Below are 18,742 nucleotides of genomic sequence, written 5' to 3'. Positions count from 1 at the left end.
GCCCAATAACACAAGTGACTCTTATTGTTACTAATTAGTAGCATATAATTGATTACCAATTACTAAATTAATCAGTACCAATACGAGTCACTTGTGTCCATTTTTTACACAAGTAGACAAAGACTTCCTCATGTACGTACGTACAGCTTCACAGAAGGATTTACGATTTCTAAAGGTATCAATCTATCAAAGCAAAGTAGTCTCATCCTATGTCGCCTAGGACTTCCTAGACCTGATCAAAAGGCGGGTCGGATCGCGACAATAAAATTCTGCCCATTATATTAAGCCGGGCCGTACCAAGCTTCGGGCCAATTTTGTGTTCCCAAATTCGATATTTCTGGCCAAAAATAGCGGGCTTTCGGACTATTTCGGACTGGCCAAATTTATAACTTAAATCGTTATTTTATGTTGCCCAAAGCCCGTAATTTTTTAGGGCTGGGTCCGATATTCTGTCCAAAACCCGACATTTTTCGGATTGGATCGGGCCGAGCCAGCGGGTCAGGCTCATATTGATTAGCTGAATGACATCTCCTTGGTCGCCTTAGCTTGCAAAATGTTGTTTTGCATAATAGTCATGGCTGCTTGGCCCGCTTCCACTTGTAATTCCTCCCATATCTATGGGTGCGTTCCGTGCGGATGGTTTTGCTCCGCTTGTAGATGAGTCTGGATTATGAGTACGGAATGTTCATGTTTGTCTTAGATAAGAAAAGATCGAACTTTGTTTAAGGCTCTGACAGTGTTTCCCCTCAAATGATGTCAAATTGTTTCAAATATGAAACTAATAATCAGCCCCCATCCTAACACTTGGTGGGCCCTAGACGAAATAAAATCTCAGGACCCCTTATATAAATAAGAAATTTTACCTTAAATTTTATTTTCCATTAAAAAGTACTATGTAAACTAAAAGAAATGATATAATTTTTACAAAGTACAATGTTATAGCAAACTACAAAAATAATCATCAATAATTTAGTTAAGAGAAAATATTACTCCTATATAGTACAATGGTATATAATAACCTTAGTTTTTAAAATCGAAAAAGATGAATAACATTATGTAGTATGTTAAAGAAGAAGATCCTTACCCAATAAACAAACAAAAGAAAGGGAAAAAAAATATTGAATCAATAAGCATCGAACCCAGGATGATTGACTTCCCAAAAAACAGTCAAGCATGCACCACTCGATCACAATATAATATTTCCTCCGTCTTTTAATACTCGCAACGTTTGGACTTTTGTCACTATTCATATAATCTACTTTGACTATTCATAGTGTTTTTTATATAAGATAAAACATAGTCATGTGAGATCATGTTAGATTCGTCTCAATGAGTATTTTCAAAATATCAACTTTTTATAATTTTTGCATAAAGAGAGTTTAAGATATAAATGATCAAAGTTGTGCATTGGCATGCGTGAAACTTACAAACGTTGCGAGTATTAAAAGACGGAGGAAGTACATGTATTCCGTAACATATGTTGTTAATAAAATAAACTGTGTACTTTTCAAATTTTGGGCTCCCTCTCAACCTTGGGCCCTAGGTATACGCACCCTTCGCCTACCCCTAGGCCCGGGCCTGTTAATCACCTCGGACGAGGCTTTATTCGTTGAATTGGAGAAAACCTTGCTTGAATCGTGCTTTGGGCTCGAATGTACCTACCCACAAATACGTCAACTGACATCAGGGTTGGATCCGAGTATAGACTTTCTGATGCGTCATACAGTAAATACACGTACGAATGATCTTACAGGATTATGTGTGAGAGTAATTAATGAGCATACCTTGAAATTCTCCACATACCAGCTTATTTAGTGTTTGATGATAACGACGATCGGACTTTATCGTAGTGAGACTGAGTCTTGAGTATAGCTGTTAAAACGGTTACTCGAGTCGAGTTCGGGTCTGGTCATTTCGGGTCTCGGGTCATGATCTGGTCGGGTCGTGTTCGGTCATTTTATCACCGGGTGCAGGTCGGGTTCAGGTCGGGTTCGGTCAGGTTGAAAATTTGTCGGGTTATTTTTCCGTTTCGGTATAAGTCGGGTTCGGTTCGGGTTCATGTCGTGTCTTTTTCTAGTCGGGTACAATTACGGGTTCGAGTCTTAACGAGTCGGGTCAAGTTCGGATCGGATAATTACCGGGTCGGTTAAAAGTCAGGTCGAGTCACTATCGTGCACGGGTTAAGACCGGGTGAGATAGCTATCAGGTCTAGTCAAGTTTTAACCTTATCATTAACTTTTATAAATTAATTTGGTTAAATTTGGTCTAACGCTTTTCACTTGTTCTAGATTAGGTAATTATAAAAATTAATATTAACTTAATTTAAGTTATTTGCTCCAGAGGTCAATGACAAATTGGGTTGTCAACATGTCGCGTAAATTCAGGTAACGGGTTGTCACGATTGAGTCAATAACAAGTTTCACCGGGTTATAATTGGTTTCGGGTGCACATCGGGTTGGGTGTTGAATCGGGTTCGGGTCATTATTCGGTCGGGTAAGCTCACTCAATTTTATTATCGGTTATATTTCGATCGGGAGTCAGGTTCGGGTCCGGGTCATGCATTAGCGGGTCGAAATCGGTCGTCAGTTTTAACGGGTTGGATACGGTCGGGTTACGGGTTTCCTATTTTAACAAAATATCGGATCTCGAGTCGGGTCCGAATCCTTAAAAATACAGGCCGGTTCAGATCGATTTTTCGGATCGGGTCGAAATTTGACAGCTCTAGAACTCTTGAGCCATCAAGGGAAATGATTTTTTTGTGCATTAGAGCATTTATAAGCAGTATTTGTTTTGGGGCTAAAATTTAAAGATTTAATTGAATTAGTTGACAATGTCACCTACGAAGTACAAAATACAAATAGGAGTACATTATATGTCACGTGATTGTAAGAAGATGAGGGATCAGAATCTTCGCACTGATGACGTGTCTGCATCGCAAAGAAGTAGAAGTGTGATCGAACGGCTGAGATTCGCTAAATTCCAAGTCTATTACACATAAAGAACCACCAACGAAAGATTATAAATACAGAGGCAGAAAATAAGAGTAGCAAGTTAGCAACTACTCCGTATCAAGTAAAGTCCATATTCAACATTTCGCCAATTTCAGAAGTTCGTTCATTTTCAGGTATCTCAATTTCTACCCATTTTAACAGTTAATCACAATTTCCATATCTATTATCGTTTAATTGTGTTCGTAAATTGTTCGTTTGATTCATTAACTATGATTAATAATGATTTTAACAGTTAATCACTTGATCACGATTTCCATATCTATTATCGTTTAATTAAGTTCATAAATTGTTCTTTTGATTCCTTAACTGTGAGTAATGATTTTAGTTCTCGATTTTGTTTCAGAAGGTTTTGTGCATTGTATTTTGATTAGTTAATTTTCTTTTATGTTCTTGATTTCGGCGCTGTTCTTGATTTCGGCGCTATTTTTGATTTCGGCGCTGTTCTTTTCATTTTGAATAAGTTGTTTTCGTAAAGTTCGATTCACAACTAAACTAAGGGGAAATCGGTTCATATATTTCGATAAGTTCATATACAGGGGTAAATTATGTTCAATTCACAACTAAAACATGTATAGATAGATTTTCTTGAAAAGATTTATCGGCTTGTAATAAATTGTGGGATTGTAATGAATTTAAGTGTGTTTTGGTAATTAAGGAAAGTAACTTTGTAAAATACTACTTACATGGTAATGAAATCTTATCCCAAACTTGTGTTTTTCATCATAAATGGTAATGGATGGTACTTAGAATGTACAAAGAAAAACAGACAATTTAGTAGTGAACTAGCATACATTACTATGGGAATAGACATAGGTTTTTCTTACAAATTTACTTTTCAATTCATTCCTATTGACACAATTTATTACCGGTTACCCAACATGCCGTAAGTATTACGAGATTAATTAGGCTAATGATTTTTAAAGGAAATAGACGATTCTAAACTAGTTTTCCTTTGTAGTTTTCCTTACAAGGAAAAGGGAGGAAATGTGGCCATCATTCCGAAAGGAAAATGTTTCCAACCTTTGAGAGAGTTGTTTTTTCACCATTAGAAGAGCTCTTTTCCATCGAATTTCGGAAAATCTTTTACACCAAACCATTCACATCCTTAAGTGTATACAAACATATATTCAATTGGTATCTTTTGTTTCATTGGCTGTATAGAACTAGATATAGGCTTGTAGATTACTTGGGATCTGACTAAGTAAACTAAGTAAACTGCACTACTAATTCGCTATCAGTATCTAGTTACTGTGGATCAAAGAGTATGCTTTGAACAAATGTGATAGAAAATGAAACCTTTCTATTTATAGCACCTTAGCTGTTAAGAGTTACCTGGTTAAAAGGGATGTTATTAAGTAATTCTTAGATAATACTAGTTCTTCATGGAACCTCATCAATCACTCTCACATGAACATTATTGAATAAATCACATCATTTATAGTTCACCAATTTTGAGCTGTCAAACCATGTTTTCTTATGAGAATTGAGCACTAGTGGAATTTGCATATTCCCTATATATGGTACTTGTCTACTTTAACAAGGATTCGAGTCTTGTGACGCATACTTCCTCTGACTATCTGTGCATTAATTATATGTCTGTGGATATTCTGTTCATCTTCAGCTTAAGCTTCCTGAAGATTGTTGTAGAAGAATGGAGGAAAACTGGTGCTGGCCAGCAATTGGAATTGATTTCGGGTCTAGATTTTTAAGTGTGGGAGTTTGTCAGTATGATCGAGTTAAGCTTATAACCAACGATCAGGGCAGCGGGAAAACACCATCTTGTGTTGCTTTTACTGATACTGACTACCTTGTTGGTGATGCTGCCAAGAACCAAAATGCTACAAATCCAGCAAACACCGTCTATGGTTTGTTTTCCTTTCTCTCCCACTTTAACTTCATTTTGATTAATTATATATTTCAATCTGTTCTCTCAAACTTGGTGGTGGTGTTATGTATATCAACAAATTACAGATGCAAATAAGTTCATAGGAAAGACATACAGTGATATAACAGCTCAAAATGACCTCAGATTCTTGCCATTTAAAGTCATTGGTGATGCGGAAAATGATAAGCCTACAATTGTGGTTTCATACAACGGTAAGGAGAAGCAGTTTTCTGCAGAGGTGATATGTTCTAAGTTGCTAATGAAGATGAAGGAGATTGCAGAGGCCTCTCTTGGTGTGAAAGTGATGAATGCAGTCATCACTGTGCCAGCTTACTTCAATGATTCTCAACGTAGGGCAACAAAAGATGTTGCAGTTATGGCTGGGTTCAAGACTGTTTGTGTTATCAACGAACCAACAGCAATCGCCATAGCTTATGGTTTACACAAGCAAGTTGATAATTCTAGCTGCCTTTGTAAAAATGTGCTGGTTTTCAACCTTGGTGGAAGGATCCTAGATGTTTCTGTGCTAACTATTAATAAGGATATGGTTGAGTATAAAGCAGTCCATTGGAGACCCCAACTTGGTGGAGATAATTTTGATATGAATATGGCTGAGGACATCATTAAATCGTTAACAGTTCCAGATGAAGTTAATCAAATCCCCATTGAGCATTTTGAGTTGTTAGCTTCTTGTGAGAAGGGAAAGAGGACTCTTTCTACATGCCATGAGGCTGTTATCAATGTGTATTCAAAACCTAAAACTATCACTCGTGAAACATTCGAAAAGTTGAATGAAGATTTATTCAAAGAGTGTATCCCCCTTGTTGAGAAATGCTTGAGAAGTGCCAATATGAAAAAAACAGAGATCCATGACGTTGTCCTAGTTGGTGGGTCGAGCAGGATTCCGAAGGTACGGAAGATAGTGGAAGAGTTTTTCAGTAAAGAGGTGATCCGCTTTGGTATCAACCCTGGGGAAGTGGTTGCTTTTGGGGCTGCCATTCATGCTTCAATGTTGAGTGGTGTTGATGTTTCTCCTACCATTTATGCTTCAATGTTGAGTGGTATTGATGTTTCTCCTACTATTCCTCATACGGAGCTTCTTCCTGGTAAGTTGCATATACTGATATACACTCCTTTAGGGAAAAAAAGACCATATGTTGAGTGGTGGTTTAATTATCTCTTTTAATATTTTTATGTTTACTGTCATGCTCAAAATTACCCATATATGGCTGTTGGGCAGGCCATCACCCGTTTGTTTGCTGCACTGTTTGCAACTTTGCACTGGTGATTGCCTGATTGGTGAAAAACATCTTGATGCTAGCGACTCCCCCCCCCCCCACCACCACAGCGCTAAAGATGGTTGTGGGTCGACCCGGCCCGACCCGACACGAAGTCGTTGGCCGGGTTTTTCTGGAATAGCACGACAAAGCATGCTAAATTTAGTAAAATTAGGTTTAGGCACGAGGCCCGACACGACAGCCCGTGGGCTTGGGCCCTATTTTGAACATTCCAAGCCCCGCTCGACCCGTTTAGGCCCACGGTCATCTTAATTTCTGCCCTCTCTCTGAGTGATTCCTTCTTGAAGCAACTGTAGTGCTGTTAGTTTGTTTATGTAAATTGGAACAGAAAAAAGAGACTGGAAGCTTATTATCTTAGAACAGATCATAGGAGCTGACTAGCTGAGACTGACTATCTATCCCATTTGGTCAAACCCTGATCTGAGGTCTTCTGCATAATAGACTGATTGTATGAAAAATTGAATCGTGCAGGTGCAGCTGCAAGTACAAGTACAAGTGCAAGTGCAAGTGCAGATGCAGATGCAAAAGATGAAGGTGCAGCTGTTCTTGCTCTGCTAAAATTGAAACCTGCAGATGCAGGTGCAGCTGAAAGTGCAGGTGCAGGTGTAGGTGCAGGTGCAAGTGCAGTACAAACCAAAGGTTGACACTATTTCTATTAAACTCTCCCCTCCATATATATGTTTGTTATATATAATTTGCTTTAATTTAACTCATGTTTTCATGGTTTGCTTTAATTTAACTCATGTTTTCATGGTTTCCTGTTTACAGTCCAGGAATCTTTTCCATCTTTAATCTTACAGGACATTGATGCACTGCTAGAAGACTTGTCAAAGATAATCAGATTGAATACCATTTCTATCGCCTCTTCAAAAGATCAATTCATAGACCTTTTGGAGAAGATCAGGGTCAACCCAATTGATTTAACACTAACCCAGGAACTATCTCAATTACTCACACAATTCCACCCCACACTACCTCTCCATTCCCTGAGAGTTATCATATCTCTTGAAGAAAGTCTTTTGGCTACCCAAAATCAGCTCAATCAATTGACTTTGAGAGAGGCTACTCTTCCTGTGAAACATGCTGAAGCTGTTGAAGTTTCAAACACTCTTATGAGGCTTAAAGACAATATACAAAAGAAGATGTCTTCCCGAAATCAAATCAGATCAAGAATAGCTGATACAGACGCGAAAATTGCCGAGTTAAAGAAGATCAAATCTCAACTGGAAGAAGAACTCAGTTTAGCAGAGCAAGAACTTTGCAGTATGCCTGATTCCATAAATGCTGATGTTGATCTTGCAAGGCAGAAGTCTGCACATTTGGCTCACCTTAAACAGGCCACCAACTTTAAGGCTAATGCTTTGACTTTGTTTGAGGCTGCCGTTAATAGCTTTGTCAATTACTTCAGAAGTGTGTGAATTCAACAGGTTAATTTGATCAAACTTGTTCATAGAATTTTTTACCATACTCTTCTTAAAACAGTGTAAATCTCTCTCGATACTCTACATTTGTACAGTCCGGTTTTCCGTTGTATTTGTTTGAAAGAAATGCTGACTTTGATCCATAATTGGAGGGGTTTAACATTAGTACATTTCTCAGGAGAGGGATTAAAGGCTAATCAATTGTCTTTTCTTGTCGAACATTCTTTTTTTTCATGAGTATTTTATTTGAAGATTTGCTTGCTTAGTTCTTTGTTTATAGTAAGATGTGGAAGAGATCAAGCAATATTGTTGAAAATTACATTTAGAGAAGCAAAATATTGTTGAAAATATGTTTGTTCCCAAACTGAAATGTGGACAGTGTGCTCTCCGTCTTTTGTAATTCGTAAAATGTCTATACAAAATATTATAATGTACTTTCGTATCAAAAAGTCTTTCAAAGCGAGTCCACGTGCTACGTGGCACTTCTTAAGGATCAACTATATAATAATTACAGCTCCTTGTCACGGGTCGTCTCTCCACACCATTGTAGACAACACAACATACATGTGGTTAGTACGTTATCGTCGTGCACCATTGTGGCATCATCGGCCATGGGGTTCGTCTTGGGCTTCATGAGGCAGCCTTCCCTTACTCCCTTAGAGTGGTTCGTCTTGGACTCCGAATGGGCTGTAACTTAGGGGTTCCACGCATTTTGGTCAATAAAAATGTTGGGGGGGGGGGGGGGGGGGGGCTAGATTTTGGGTTTGAGGTCCGGAAATATTGTCTAGTGCAACAACATTCTCCGTGGTGCATCAGAAGGTTCTAGAATGCTTCAAAGGGGTTTTTAGCATTCTAACTTAGTTTTGCCCATAAAAGGTTCTAGCTTGGGTGAGTCTAGAACTTTCTTGTACATATTATATAGAGGTTAAAGATACCTCCTTGTATGTGGAGATTTGTAGGTAGCTTGTAGGATAGTCTAGACTCTAGAGTAGTGTTCTACAAACTTGGGTGCCTATACTCAATTTTTTACAAGTTATTATGAAGTACAGACAAACATGAAGATAAATACTAATGAATTCCCAGGTAACACCATGAGTAACTCAATCTTGAATACTTCAGAGAAATAAAGTAGTTTGAATTTCTCATAGCCAGTTTGAAGAGAATTCAACAAGATACTATTGATTCTGAAAATGGGTCACCAAGCAACTCAAGACGACACAACACATCTTTTGGTTCTTGACTCACTTTCAGCATTTTACTATTCATAGTGTGGATCAATTTATTCAATTAGTTCAATCGAACATTGAGCATTTCACTATTCATTCTTTTTGTTGGTTATGTAGTTAGCGGAATATTTTTTGTTGCGATAGTTTCTTACCTTCATTGTAGACTTGGAAATTGGACTCGGATCTATGCACCATGCTTGTATTGATTTTGATTTTACTAATTCCATTACAACAACAAGAGGAAGTATTTGCGCATATCAGATATGTATGGACAAATACATATCAGAACAAAAGACAAAATAGAAAAAAGGACAAAAAAAAATTAAATGGTACTTTTTTTTTTTTAGAGAATGATACTTTTTTTTACAGAATGGTACTTTTTTAACATAAATGATATTTCCTTTTTTGTCTTTTAGCTATTTGTCTTTTAGTTGATATGTGTTTTGCCAAACATATCTGATATGCGAAAAAACAACCTCAAACCAGAAAGCCTTACCCAAAATGATATGGGTCGACTGACATTCCATTATCAAACAAAAAACAAAAAGATAGGGTTATGTATGCTGAAAATTATCACCAAACGTTATATTGATTTGGCACTGATAAGACGCTCTTAGAAAAGAAAAAATATGATACGACTACACAAATACACATATACATACTAAAAGAAAATTATTCCTATAGAATATCCACAAAAAATTTCAGTAATTTTACAAAGGTCGGCACACCTGATCGACAAAGGACAAAAACGTGATGCAATGAACTTACAAAACCACTATCGAAGCTCCTCTATATTGAACTTGTTCCAAGCTTCCTGCAAAAATACAACACTGGTAAGGCACAAGGCCGATACAGAAAATGGGAACAGTCTGAAGGGTAATGTACATTTGACTATAGAATTGATTAGTCTAGTACAGAAAATGGACACCAGCTCTACAGTAAGCTTTTTTTTTAAAACAGAGTGCTTAAAAGCACAAATAGGGTTAGTAACTGTAACAAGCATTATCCAGAAACAAAGACCAGAAAGGATAATACAGCTATTAGAGGTAATAATGCCTCTTTAGCATTCTGTACTTAATCTGAGACACGGTTTTACAGTCCCTCCTGTACCACTGTGAAAATTTGCCCTCAAACAGCTGCAGAGCTACTCAGCCCAAATATTGCGTACATTCTGGCAGATATCAATATGGCGAAAAAAGAAACAAGACCGTAAAGAAATTAGGAAAAAGAAAAAGCTATCTTAATATTTGATTTGCACATTTAAAAATTATCAGATGCAGTGAATCACTTAGCACAAAATACCACAGCTGTGATGCAAGGAAGATTACATAGAAAATGGCAATTCAATGAGTATTTTCTCCCTTTGTGATTGTCACATTTCACAGAAAAGCTCATGATAAAGTAGTGCGATGAATACACAAATTATAAAAGATCACAATCAAGTTTAAGGTTACATTTGGTAAGGTGTAAAACGATTTTCATGGAAAACAATTTTCCCCTTTCAATCATTTTACGTTGTTTGGTTTGGCAAGGGGAAAACAATTTTCTGTAACTCCCTCAAAGGTGGAAAACGTTTTCCGTTTGAATGGGAGGGAAACCACTTTTCCACCTTTCCTCCTTTCCCTCCCTCTCCCTTTTTCCCCTCAATCTTCACCATCTTCTCTCTTTGTGTTTTAAGGAACCAAACAAAGGAAAAGTAGTTTGGAATTGTGTTTTCCATGGAAAATCATTTTGCACTGAAAACGTTTTACACCAAAAAACGGAGCCTAAAAGAAAGATGAAAAACTCAAAGAAGGTCACACAAGTGAACAGACACACGCACAACCCCCCCCCCCCCCCCCCCAAAGGACAAACTCACACGCCTAACAGACACCAAGGTACTATTTCCCTACTAGGCTCCATTGCAGAAATCAGTGGATCTGTGCATGAAAAGACAATTGTTATAACTAAAAGAGCAATATACCTTCAGTAGATCAAAAGCTTTCTCGGCAACATACTTTTGCTGAAGACTAGCACCTTTCTGCTGTACTTTATCAGGATGGACACACAATGCAGCCTTTTTGTATGCAATTTTTACTTGGGAAGAAGTAATCAAGTCTGCTAAAGTAACTGGCCGCCAACCAAGTTCAGGAGCAAGCACCTGCTTATCCAAAAACAAATGGAGATAGTTGAGGTTACACAATTTTACCAAAACGGTTTAAGTCTTTTAACCCAGTACAGAGAACATGTAAAGAGTACCAAAAAGGTAGACACATACTCCCAGTCTCCCACTAGTGTCTATCAGCCTATGTGCCTATGTGGTACAGGAGAAGCACCAGTAAATCACTAAAGAACAATAAGCAATGACAAATACAGGTTCCAGAGTTGACGATTGTCTGTGGATCATAGACAAGATCTTAGACATTGATAATCTGATCCAAGAGCTGCATGCAATATTTTCTAATTCAATTAAATGCCAATTACAAAATCTTACAGTATATTGCAAAATTACAAGTAATTTCATTTTTATGTTTTAATAGAATACATGCAACATTTTATCCAAATTTGGTTTCCAATTCAAGTGCTCTTCTCAAGTCAATTCTTATTGCCTTCATTTTATGCCTTAATGGAGGTCCAAAATAAAAAGAAAAATAAAAAAATAACTCAGTTGAGCCATTTTCTGCCCATCTCATCAAGTAGATATAAGTTCTAATTATGTAAAGATGATGATGGATGTAGTCATTAGATGTCAGTTTAGGTGGCAGCAGTCACGATAGAAGGGTGTGTAAAGATGATGACGGCTGTAGTCATGAGATGTTGGTTTAGGTGGCAGCAGTCAAGGTGACAGGTTTGGAGAGAGCGCAGTTTTAGCATACAGACGGTCAACTCAAGCAATGCCACAGATTAAGCAGCTTTATCTATATACCTGATGAATCTAACCACCGGTATTTCATTGATACAGCACATGCATCAAGAACAATGTTTATCTCTATTGATACAAAACATGCATCATAGACTATGTTTATCTCTAACACTAAAGATAGTGATGTGAAGCATATAGGTAAGCAATCACCAATTCGGTTAACATATGTTGCTACCGTTACTATTGAGATTAGTGTTAAAGGTCAAAAGGGACAGACTCTGTGAGGGACATCTTCAAAGAATCCTCCATTTCCTTAAAAGTTTTAAGAAAACAGGAAGATAATCAAAATATCCACAATCACCCCAAATTACCCTCTCTCAAATACAATGGCTTTTGGAAATATCCCCCACCCATGTGACCACCCTAAAGCCTTAAGTACCCAACCTACACACTTGCCTTCTCTCCTCCAGTTCAAGCCACCAAGCAAGCCGCCATGTTCTTCCCCTTTCGATGTGTTATAATGGAGAGGCTGACAGTAGCAGTTGGAGTTAACGGGAGATAGTGGAGTACTGGGGTCGGGGGTTATGGGCCATGGGCCATGGGTGGCCATTGGGGTTGTGGGTGGTGGAGAAAGTGGTGGTCTGATAAAGGTGGAGTTATTTGATGGTAACGCAACAGTAAATTGTGGGTTGATATGTGAGAAGGTGAGGGGAAAATTGGCAATTGTATGTGTGAAAGATACAATCTAAGGAAGTGCTGCAACTTTTTAGAAACATGTCAAATAGGGAAGTGTTGAAATTTTAAGGAAACAGGGCAAGTATAATTTCACCATGTCATGAATTTATGCCCAAACATGTACTATACAATCTAAAAATTCAGTTTTGCAATTGAAATATTAATAAATATCATGCATCCATGTCCCGCATTTCCTAACCAACAATGAGATCAGGTTCGGTCAACGACAAAAAGAAAGGATCCATGACTCAATGTCTCAATCCTTTCAGCTACATTGCACACATTCTATATAACCTATAACATGTTATCTTGACAAGAATGTCCAACAATTACTCCGTATCATTCTTGCCGAATTGGATTAATCTTGAGAATTTAAATAGAAGCAAAGGAAGACACCTAAAGGCAATCAGATTCACGTACTAATGGCTTTTTGCTACGACAGAAATTACCTGTTGCAAAGATGACAGCAGTGCACGCAAATTTCCTTCTTTCCCAGCACCCCATCGCTTCATTTCCACTTCCATAGCTTCAGCAATCCTCTAAAACACAAACAGACAATTAGTTAACAAATCAACATCAGCTGGCACTTACTCAAACAATCAATTTCCCTTCTCCTCCTTCCTTCCCCCCTCACCCTACCTCAAACAAGAAGACAGGGGACAGAAATAAAGGGAAAGGGAAAAAAGAAACCAAAACTGAAGGCAGATCACCAAACTGTAACCGAACAATGCAAAAAATACCCACATGTCTCTCTTCCTGCTCCTGCTGAGCTTGATACTCACGTTGATTCAACTCCGCCAATGCTTGTTCCTAAACGAAAAATAGAATTGCAGTTAAGTGATGTATCAGATTACTATGACCAGAAGCATGTTTTTTCAGCAGCACAACTAACAGTGTGGAAATAAGTTTAGTTAAGCATCTCCTCAGGTGTTAAGACTCAACAACATAGGGTCTAAAATTAATCATCAACCAAATGCGTAGACAAATTGTGTAAAATCCTACCTAGATCATCTACAATATAAATACTTTAACCACCTATATTTTAGCTATATTAGAGATCCAAAAACATCAAATTAATACCCCTCCAGCCCTCCTTTAATGTTCTATACCTATGAGACTTCCTTATTAAGGATGTCTCAAATATTCTTTACATTTCTTTATCATGAAGAAAACACCTACGTCATATCATTCCCGAAATACCCTTATAGATACAAATCTCAGATGATGTTTTTTCCACTCTATTTCTAGGATGCCACATGCCCCACTATCCTTTTTCAATATTTCCACTTGCACATGATATGCCGCACCTATATCATAGCCTTAATATTGGTGTCAAGCCCTATTGTGAAAAAAATTAAGGGGCAGAAGGAGTACATGGCATAATTACAGCCAATGTCATTTAGCAATGTGGTCCATAGAACTTAATATAGCAACAGAAGCCTACATCTAGGTCCACCAGAGTGCCTTCACATAGATGAGCTGTTCCAAATTCTTATCTAAAACAAGATACGGCATCAAGAAGGGGAAGGATTGAAAACCTCAGTATATAATATCCATTTACAGTGGGATATGAGAGTCCTCCTTGTCTCCCCTTCCCCTGTTTTTCCTCAGGTTCATCAATATCAGAGAAAAATATTGCAGAAAAAGCAACAAACTAACAACCAAAGAAAGGGATTCCATGATCTCCACTCGAAACTGATATGCAACCTCATCTCCTTCCATTAGCAAAGGGGTGGATAGACAACTTCATAATTCACAGCCAATCATTAAAATCTAAACTTTACTCAGGAAAATATCGTCTCTCCACAGGCAGATGACAGATTACACATTAAAGAGGATGCAAAATCAATCAACTTTTACAAATTACAACAAAAGGATGGCATTACTTGCAACCTAAGACAAACACCCGCCACTGGAAAAACAATGCACATAACTAAAAGTGCTGGCCTATTGGGCCAGTCCACATACCATACGCGCCTCAGCTTTTAGGTGACGTTCTAATCGTAATTTTCGTCTTTCATCACTTTCTCCTTCCAGCTCCTCAAACACTCCAGACGTAGGGGAACCTATCATGAGACAAAGTATGATTCATATCATCATAAATAATTAACAAAAGATATCAAGAAAGCTCCTAACAGCTCAGAGCTACTGATACTACCTCCAAACATTGATTGGAAATCATCAGGAAAATCTCTTGGTGGCACTTTCTTCTCCTTTCCAAATGTGTTTCCGGAAAACAGATCAGGTTCTTTATTGGTTTTTCCATTCTGAAATGTGTTAAAGGTTACTCGGTTAGCATCTCAAAATATTAAACAGAGCAATATCCTAAAAATAAAAAGACAGCATGAGTTCCAATTTCTTTTAAGGTGGTCAATCTTACCAAAGATGTGTCTTCAGTTACAGGTACACTCTTTTTAATATATGCAGGAAAAAATGAATCCAGATCAAATGCTTCCTCTGGAAACATCTGTACACTGTCACCATTAAGACTTCCCTCTATATCAATAAAGTTTGCCGCCTCTGGTTTTTTCTCAACTGTCTTCTTCCCTTCCTTCTTAAGTGAAGTTCCATTTACATGCCCCTTCGCAATCTTTTTGGTCCCGCCTGTGACAAACTCTTCAAATTCTTCAAGAGTTGAAGAGCCTGAACTCTTCTCTGTTGAAGCAGCCTGAGCTCTTTCAACAATTTTATAGAACAACCAAGTGTTTGTTAAGAAAAATACTCCATGAAATCGCATATGGAACTAAATAATCATCATACTATAGCACATTTCATAAAATCAACCTAATTAAAGCAAAAGGAAACCTTTCAATACATGGAGTCATCAAATTTTAAACTCAACGAATTATCTTACAAGAGAGCTCAGAGTTCAACCAATTCAGCAATGCTAGTGATAATTGCAAGCAACTCATATACCGAAATATCTTAATTCGTCAAATGTCAATAACAGAAGTAAAAAATGCTCACAAAACAAGACTTCAGCCAACTTCAACTCATCAACTATGCAATATGAAGGAAAGTATTAACATGTAATTGGAAATTAAATTATTCAGCAGTTGCATACCTATTATTCTTAGTAGCATTGCTCATCCCAAACCCCGGTATCAAATCATCCGAACCTATGTTTTCTGGCCCTCTTTGATTCGTACCCAATTTTCCTAATTTACCCAAGAAATCATCAACAGGATCAGATGACAACAAGTCATCAGTTTCAAGCACCACATTCGAGCTGCTCCCACTCCCAGAAAATCCCCAAATTAGATCATCAACAACATCGGTAGGCTTCGAGTTCGAGTTTGAGTTCAAATTCATTGAGCCTTTAAACAAGGATTCGACATCAAAATCAAAACCTCCACCTCCACCCCCACCTCCAGTGGAAGACTCGGAATTGCTAATTGGTATTTGAAACACATCATCAAAAACATCCGAATTTGCATAACTATTGGGTTTATTACTAGAATTAAACCCGAAAATATCATCATTTTGATCATTGAAAAAAGACCCACTCCCTGAATTTGAAGTATGTGTAGAATTTGAAAAGGGTTTGGTCCCTAAAGACGGATCTAGATTTACAGAGGTAAAATTATTGGGCTTTTTAGCTGTTGTTTTGGATGCAGCCATTGGAGCTGATTTTCCTTGGGATTTGATCCCATACCCTTGAACTAAAACACCAAAATCATCCATTTTTGTTGGATTTTCAGCTGGGTTGTTGCCAATTTCGGGTTAGATTGAGCTAAAAGTAGAGTAACTGGTAATGCAATAAAAGAACAATTTTGTCGGTGCAGAAATTGATGATCAGAGAAAAAGGAAATTGGGTATGAATTATGTGATTAGAACCTCAAAATTGAATTAAATAAAACCAAATATTGTGAAGAAGAAGGCAAAATATGGGAAGGAGAACTCTTTCTCTCTCCTCTGGAGTCTGGATTTTCTGGGTTGCTTGGTTGCTCCTCCGAAAGATAGATGTCGCTTCGTCGGTCATTTACGTGTTGTGTTGCTCCTTTATTGTTTTTGACGGGAGCTTATTTTTATTTTTATTTTTTAAAACCCCGTGCATGAAAAGAAAATATTTTGATTTTAATAATTCAACCATTTATATTTTACTTTAAAGTAAACTGTCAAATTTAAGATGTGTTTTTTTTACCTTGGAAAAATAAGAGTTTAGGTTTAATGAGATTAGATAAATTGCAAATTTGCAATCAGATCCTACAAAGGTATACTTTGTATAAGTTAACTCTTTCAATTTTTACTCTCTTGTAATTCTATAGATCAGGTCCAGTTAAATTTAACCATGTTCTATTTGGTGAATCGGTTTAATAAAGCCATATAAGTTCAGCCGTTCAGGTTTATCCAGCGAAGAGAACTTCCTTTATATGAACTTGCAATAATTCTTATTAGAAACGTATGATGCAACTAAAAGTAAACTAGACTTATACACCTTTTATACTATGTATCTTGTTACGTAGCATCCTATAAGGAGTACGAAGTATTAATGAAGTATAATAAAAGGTATCGTTTGGTTAACTGTAGGAAGTAAAAGTTTATAGGAATGAGATTTTCTCATGTATTGACATTTCCTAAGAAGTATGAAACATCGTTTAGTTGAACATGAAAAGTTCCACTTATCTAGGGATCTAGGTAAGTCACTTCCTCCATTTTAAGAGAAATGGAAGTTCCTAGGAAGCGTGATTTGTTAACCTAACACCAAAATATTCCACTTCCTAGGAAGTTACAATTCATCGATGCTTTTTTTCGAGGGAGTCATGGTACATATTTGCAAATTGCAACTAGTGTGCTCCTTTATTGTTTTTCTACGGGAGCTTATTTTAAAAAAAAAAAAAAATAACCCCGTGCATGAAGAGAAATTTGATAATAATAATAATAGTTTTTTCTTTTAATAATTCAATCATTTATAGTTTACTTTGAAAGTAAACCGTCAAATTTAAGATGTGTTCTTTTCATCTTGGAAAAAGAAGAGTTCATGTAATGAAATTAGATAAGTTACAATCATATTCTATCAGATTTATAAGTGCACTCTCTCACTTCTTACTCCCTTGTAATACGATAGATCAGGTCCAGTCAAGTTTGATCATGTTCTATTAGGTGAATCAGTTTAATAACTCAGATAAGTTCAGGTTTATCCAGCAAAAACAACACCCTTTAATGAATTTTCAATAATTCATGTTAGAAATGTATTATGCGAGTAAAAGTAAACTAGACATTGACAACTTTTATACTCTGTATCTTGTTATTCTATAAGGAGTACGACGTGTTAATGAAGTATGATAAATGGTATTGGTTTTTTTTTTTTTTTTTATAAGGAAAGAAAACCAGGTAATGCCTACTTAAGAAGCACAACCTAAATCATCACAACGGATGATATACAAGCTTCGGAGGATCAATAATAAAGAAATGAGAGCATCATGAAACACCTAGATCTAGTTCCGCCGCGGCACCAAACGCCTCTCCCTAGACCCGACCGAAGACATCTTCACGCAGTCCTTCACAGGGGGGCAAGACAAACTAAACTGCACCAAAAGAAATTACTCCCACATCTGTCCTGAAACAAAGCTCCGAGGCCAAGACCAGCACAATTAACACTATTGAACTACACCTAAAAGGAACCAAATCTAACTAAAACTAAATATAAACATATACAAGTATATTTACAAGGAAAAAGAAAGAAAAATTGGATCCCAAACTACAACTCAAAGACAAAGAGATATCAAATTCGATTCTCAAGAAAAGGAACTCAATAACCAAATCTGAACATGGACTGTGAAGGAGTCCATTGGGGGGCAGAGCTTGACGCAACGAGGATGGTGGGCGTGGATAGGGGACCACCTTGTATGACGCCTTTCGAGGACTAACAACTTGCTAAAACGGATTCGAAATATCGGGCTCCAAGATCTTAGGCTCAAGCCGGCTGAGGCACCTAAGATCACCGGGCTGAAAGAGTGACATGGTTTGCTAACCAAAGAGAAAGGAGATATGGACCATTAATGGTTGTACTTGAGAATTCCGACAAAAGACCGAATTCATGAGAAAGAGCTCATGAATCAAGCTAATTTGCGGAAGAAAGTCTAGGTTGGGGTTTGATTTGATTTGGGTTTGCTATTGGGGATGGCGGCTGGCTTGAAACTTTTGATTAGGGTTTGTGTTTGCTAAAAGAAAATGGGCTAAAGTTTTCTAGAGAGAGTAGCCTCTCTCTCTAGAAAAATACCGAATAGCAATCTGTCAACTATATCTAAGCTATAGTTGACAGTAGGAAGTAAAGTTCCTAGGAAGGAAATTTCCACCAGTATTGACATTTTCTAGGAAGTA

General features: G+C 37.3%; 2 protein-coding genes across 2 annotated transcripts; one reads left to right on the top strand and one right to left on the bottom strand.

The window, feature by feature from the left end:
* The first annotated feature begins 3,007 nt into the window (after positions 1 to 3,007).
* On the top strand, positions 3,008 to 7,834 carry LOC110781987 (uncharacterized). Its single transcript, XM_056837819.1, has 5 exons — positions 3,008 to 3,124; positions 4,633 to 4,876; positions 4,983 to 6,002; positions 6,666 to 6,833; positions 6,963 to 7,834. The coding sequence occupies exons 2-5, from the start codon at positions 4,663 to 4,665 to the stop codon at positions 7,610 to 7,612; spliced, it is 2,052 nt and encodes a 683-aa protein (XP_056693797.1). The 5' UTR covers positions 3,008 to 3,124; positions 4,633 to 4,662; the 3' UTR covers positions 7,613 to 7,834.
* A 1,487-nt stretch (positions 7,835 to 9,321) lies between these two features.
* On the bottom strand, positions 9,322 to 16,423 carry LOC110781993 (auxilin-related protein 1). Its single transcript, XM_021986036.2, has 8 exons — positions 15,483 to 16,423; positions 14,799 to 15,093; positions 14,577 to 14,685; positions 14,387 to 14,484; positions 13,163 to 13,228; positions 12,868 to 12,957; positions 10,805 to 10,981; positions 9,322 to 9,655 (listed from the first exon to the last, which is right to left on the bottom strand). The coding sequence occupies exons 1-8, from the start codon at positions 16,100 to 16,102 to the stop codon at positions 9,617 to 9,619; spliced, it is 1,494 nt and encodes a 497-aa protein (XP_021841728.1). The 5' UTR covers positions 16,103 to 16,423; the 3' UTR covers positions 9,322 to 9,616.
* Positions 16,424 to 18,742: the final 2,319 nt, after the last annotated feature.

The sequence above is a fragment of the Spinacia oleracea genome, chromosome 2, assembly GCF_020520425.1.
Source record: "Spinacia oleracea cultivar Varoflay chromosome 2, BTI_SOV_V1, whole genome shotgun sequence".
NCBI lineage: Eukaryota > Viridiplantae > Streptophyta > Magnoliopsida > Caryophyllales > Amaranthaceae > Spinacia > Spinacia oleracea.
This window is presented reverse-complemented; position numbering and strand designations above follow the sequence as displayed.